Consider the following 5,364-nt stretch of genomic DNA (forward strand, 5'->3'; position numbering starts at 1 on the left):
CCCCCACCCCCGCCCCCCTCATAAATATTATATGCAAGTGTTTTTAAGTCATTTCATCATGAAAAGAAGCAACTTAACATAACTATTACCCAGGATTCTTCATGAAATATGCATCAAGCAATTAGGTCTAAAAGCAAGAGGTGAGGCCTCGCACCCTGCTTGGAGGCGCGGCAGCTGTGGGCTGAGTGGTGTTTTATTAAAGCTCGTGATTAGGAGGCGAGGCGGGGCCTGTGATTAGCACCGCTCACCAGGCCCTGTCTGCTCGTCCTGGTGACAAGGAGATGCTTTTTGTGATGATGATGAGCTATCTGAGCACATGACAGCCCCAGCACCCCCACCTCTGTGACCTTACAAGACTCATTAGACAGGTCACCCACCAGAGACACCCCTAATTGTGACTTTGCTCTCGCAAGATGTCCTATCAAAGAGATGGGACTGATGCAGGCAGCAGGAGCCTGTCAGAGCTCCGTGGGGACAGTGCCTCCCGGAATGACAGTGGTGCCCCATGCTCAAGAGCTTCTCAGGAGCCACTGCCTTAAAGAGAAGCATCCCAGAGCCCATCCCACCTGGGCCTGGAAACCAGGACCTGGGGTCTGGCTGCATCTGCTGTCCCCCTTACTGGATGCCTTGGGCCGGGTAGTGTTCCTCTTGGCCTGTTTCCTCTAAGGTACCAAGGGAGTGAGAGATATGTACCCCACAGGCTGCTTCTAATTCCATAAATGTTCTGTTCAAAGCCACCATGGCTGTGTACACCCCATCCCTGAGACACCCCTTTTTTCTCCACGGAAATTCTGATCTTTAGGTCGGCATCCTTCTCTTTTGTGTTGGAAGTTACTAAAACCACCACTGAGGTACCAAGGAGCCGTGGTGCATGCCTGTAATCCCAGCAGCTCAGGAGGCTGAGGCAGAAGGATCACAAGTTCAAAGCCAGCCTCAGCAACTTAGCAAGGCCCTAAGCAATTCAGTGAGACTCTGTCTCTAAATAAATATCAAAAAAATGCTGGGGATATGGCTTAGTGATTAAGTGCCCCTGGGTTTAATCTCCCCAGTACCAAAAAAAAGAGAAAAACTATCATTGACAGCCACTTTTCAATCTTCAGCTATTGTTAGGTGGCCTCTCACTCTCAGAGACCTTGTGACTAGTCAAGATAAATTATGGGAACATAACAGCTATTCAGTGTGTGTGGACAAGGTGTCATCTGACCATAGCTGATCCTCCTGGAACCCAAGAACCCCTGGGGATGTTAATGGCTGGGGTCTTCACCATTCAGGACACGCATTCCAATCCTGAGACATCCCCTGTGTAAAGGCCACACGTCCTGTCTTTCATTCCCAGCCCTTTCGCTGCCTCTGAGCTGCTGTCAGCCTCTAGGCATTGTGGATGCTGAGGTTCAGAGTCAGGGAGACACTTGGTCAGGGTCTGACGCCTCTGCCTGACCCGGCCTGGCCTCACGTCGAGCATCAAGGGTAGGCAGGACACTCTTCTGGCTCTGGAGGTGCTGGGGTCAAGAGTATCTGCTATGATTGCTGTGTAAGCATGGGTCAGTGACCTTCCCTGTCTGTGCCTTAGTACTCAGGGACACAAGGCCTGGTTAAGAGGAAGTATGTGGGAGCCACTTGCCCCCAGGCAGTGATCCAGGGTGATGCCCCGGAGAGCAGGACCTGAGGCCCAACAGCAGCAGAGGGACAGAGACCGTCTTCAGAGGCCTTCCTGCAGGAAGCCCTCTGGACGAGGCAGCTGATGAGGTTTACGCAGGAACCCAGGGCTGGAAGGTGGGCCTCAGAGCCAATCATGGATCCAGCTGGGGCAGGGACTGAGCCCAACAAGGCACAAGGCAGCCTGGGGGCCAGAGAAGCACAAGTCCAGTGCTTGAGCCCAGGAGAGTCAGGGTGGGGACCTTTCACTCTGCCTGGGATATCAGGTCAGAGACTGGGGGCTCTTAGGGCCTGAACTCTGGTCCCAGGTCTGCCTGGGTGAAATAGCCGTGAGTTGTTGAAGGAACAAACAGGTCCCGTAGGTGGGAAGGACTCAGGGAGCATCTGGGCCCGCTGTCCAAAGGCAGTGGAGGAGAGATGACAGTGTGTAATTTCTGCCACCCGAGGGATTATTCCAAGCTGGTGCCCTGGACAAGAGGAGCATCAACTCCCACCTGTGGCACCAACAGAACTGCTGCTACCGTCACCGCCCACTGGACAGTGTAAGACAAACCAGGGGGAAGGTCACATTCGCTCATTTAGGAAGTAAAACGGGCTAAAAATGCCCATGGACAGAGCTGTGCCAACGTGGCTCCTCCAGCCACTGTGATCCTCTGTCTTGTCCTCTGCTCTGCTCCCCCAGCCATAGAGCTGAGAGGGTCCCAACCCCATGGCTTGCCTCCCCAGAACATGACCCCACTCTGCGCCTGCCTAAGGGAATGACATACTAAGGACACTCCCCCCTCCCGGCCCAGGGTCCCACCTCCAGCCCAGCTGAGCACCAGGCGGAGCTCTCCAGGCTCCCTGTTCTGCCCCATGGTTGCAACACACCACCAAAGTGCTCCCAGTCCTTCCCAAGCCGGCACGGATGGATTTGCAGTCCCTCCAGGGTGCTGTGTGAAAGGGTCCTCGCTCATGGGGGGCTTTGCATTTTCCATTTAACACGCTCACTGTTGCCTTTCTAAGGGGCTCAGCAAGTGCGCCTCCTGCTCCTCAAACACATGGAGGCAATTCTCTGGTGAAGTGACCCTTCACGGAGGAGCGGAACTTGCTACAGGCTCTGTAATTAGAACATTGCCAGCCTTAAAAAAATCTTGATTTAAATTTTAGTTCTTTGCAGGAATTATTCTCTCTTGAAAACGTAATTGCTCTCCAAACGATTTCCTTTAAGCCGAGGGTGACATCTCTAAATGCATTACTATGAGCAGACGTATTGCTCAGTACCCACACTTCATTAAGCATTTGTCCTGCCCATTTGAAAATGATGTTATGAGGGGGCGCTTGGGCCCAGTCCTGAGTGAAGGAAATGTGTCTTCTGCGTCCACCAGGGCTGTCAGCCTTGCTGGGTATGGCTATGGGCCCCTGGAAGCCAGGCCCCTCTGGCTGTTCACAAGTTAACCAGTGGAGGTGGTTGCAGGAAGCTGGGAAGCCCCTGCTTTCCAACTAAGGGATAAATACTTGGTAAACTGGGCCTTGCTTTGGAAACTCCAGCCCCTGCAAGTGTGATAGCAGAGACATCATCCCGTCATAAAAGGCCAGACTTGGCTGAGTGGGCAGGGAAAGGATGGCCTGTGTAAAGGCAGGCTGATGGAAACCTGGGTGAGCCAGTGTGGTGGGAGCCAGGCATGAGATGGGAGAGGTCTGATGGTGCCATGCTGTGCCAGTGGTTGGACTGTGGCCTTGGCCATCTGTGAGCTGCGCCCACCCAGCACACTGATGCATGGCAGGCTGCATGGGCCTGGGGACACACAGGTTCAGCTCCCAGGTCTGGTGTGGTGGGCACAGAGACCTAGCCCTGCTCCTCTATGGTGCTCTCAGGAAATTGGGGAAGTTTGGGAAGGCAAGTGCCTATGACAGTGGGAGTATCCTCAGTAAGGAGTCCTGCCTCGGGGAGCCTGGAAGACTGCTCAGAGCGCTGCAGAAATAGGCTGGCCCTTGAGGAGACAGGGGAGTGCCTGCCCAGGGCTACAGCTAGTCACAAGGCTAACTAGACCCAAGGGAGGCTGGGAAATGTAGTCCCTGGGTAGGTGACCCTTTCTCAGTGACAGTTCCTCGCTACTAAGAGAGGAAGACAGCTGCCATTGCCACACCTTTTATTCATGTGACAACCAGGTATGGACCCCTGTCCTGCCTACTTGTCATGACACTGGGGACACAAGCATACTTTGCACCTGCCAGGCAAGGCTCCAGCTGGTATTATATCAGCAACAGCCAGAGGGGCTCCTTTTTACTCCCAGAAGTTCTCAGGGTGGAAAGACCCTCCAGCCTCTGGTTGCTACTGGTTCCTGGTTGGACACTGGAACTGGGGGTGCTCCTGGGTTCAGCGGCATTTCAGCCAGTCCCTGGCTTCATTCCTGGCTTGGAAAGTGACAGCTCACAGCTGCTCTGTGGCTGGAATTCCTCTGCAGCTGGGGAGTCCTTGTACCTTAGCAGGTATCTGATCCCAGCCCCTGCACCAGGGATAGTTCTTGGGAAATTAGAAGAAATGAGGGGCACCATGACAGATGCTCCCTTTCTCTCAGCCCCAGCAACCTGCAGATCCGACTAACCTCTGTGTTTTGTTCACAGGAGCAACCAGGGCTTCATGCACATGAAACTGGCCAAAACCAAAGAGAAATACATTCTGGGTCAGAACAGTCCACCCTTCGACAGTGTCCCAGAAGTCATCCACTACTACACCACCAGAAAGCTGCCCATCAAAGGGGCTGAGCACTTGTCCCTCCTCTACCCCGTGGCCGTAAGGACCCTGTGAGCGGACCAGCCCCTCCCTGCTCTGTGACAGAGCCTGAGACTTGGAGGAGCCAGCAGGGCACCAGCCCCAACCAGCCGGCCATGTTGCCAGCCTGTCCACTTTGTCGTGTATGGTACTAGCACACCACTGCATGTCTTAGGATGCTGTTGCCACTTAGGGGGGGTCAGGGGCTGGAGAAGGCCTGGATGAAGGGAGAGGGGTGGCGGCCACACTACCCCAGTCCCCACACCTACCCCCTCCTTGAGTTCTGTGAATTAAAATATTTGCAATCCAAAGAGATGCCTTGCAGGGTGAACAAAGGCACAGCAGCTCTAGGGGGTGGGGCGCAGGCTGGGTGCTCCTGGGCTGCATCTCTTTGTTCTCCAGCTGTCTCGAACTCACACCTGTGTGTGGGCAAAGTTTTCCCACTGGTGCTGGGAGCTGACTGTTGGCTCCCGGAGCCCAGGTGGCCTGGGGGCCACTCCCTCTGGCGTGTGCGTATCTCTGAGTGTGCACAGAAGCACATATGTGAGAGACCATGGCCACACACACACACACACACACACACACACACACAGTAAGCCCCATCTACCTTTAGTCACAGTGTAATCATTAGATCTCTAAGGAATCATTGTGCCGTCAAAAAGAAGATGCAATTATTTATGAATAGGGTGTGTAAATAAAATAGTCATTTAATATATATTCTTATCCCTTTTTTATAAACCACCGTGAGGCAGTGCTTGTCTGTGGGTTTCCTCCCCTGGGCAAGCTGTGTCTCCTGGGCTTGCTGGTTGGTGTGACAGGCCCTGGGTGGGGCGAGGGCAGAGACTCCAGGCAGGCAGCTGACCGGGCAGAGGCACATAGGGGAGGCAGTGTGGCCAGAGGACAGTCACCTGCAGGAAGGTGTAGCTGGGCCCCCACCTGACAGTGATGACCAT

The 5,364-nt window shown here is 54.1% G+C and overlaps 1 protein-coding gene across 1 annotated transcript in view; it reads left to right on the plus strand.

Moving 5' to 3' along the window:
* Shb (SH2 domain containing adaptor protein B) overlaps window positions 1-5,126 on the plus strand; it is a 183,484-nt gene extending 178,358 nt beyond the window's left edge. Inside the window, exon 9 of the mRNA XM_015492129.1 lies at window positions 4,264-5,126. Coding sequence (XP_015347615.1) covers window positions 4,264-4,447 — 184 coding nt within the window. The 3' untranslated portion in view covers window positions 4,448-5,126. The remainder of the gene's footprint in view (window positions 1-4,263) is intronic.
* The last annotated feature ends 238 nt before the right edge of the window (window positions 5,127-5,364 follow it).

Source organism: Marmota marmota, unplaced genomic scaffold, assembly GCF_001458135.2.
Source record: "Marmota marmota marmota unplaced genomic scaffold, marMar, whole genome shotgun sequence".
Classification (NCBI taxonomy): domain Eukaryota; kingdom Metazoa; phylum Chordata; class Mammalia; order Rodentia; family Sciuridae; genus Marmota; species Marmota marmota.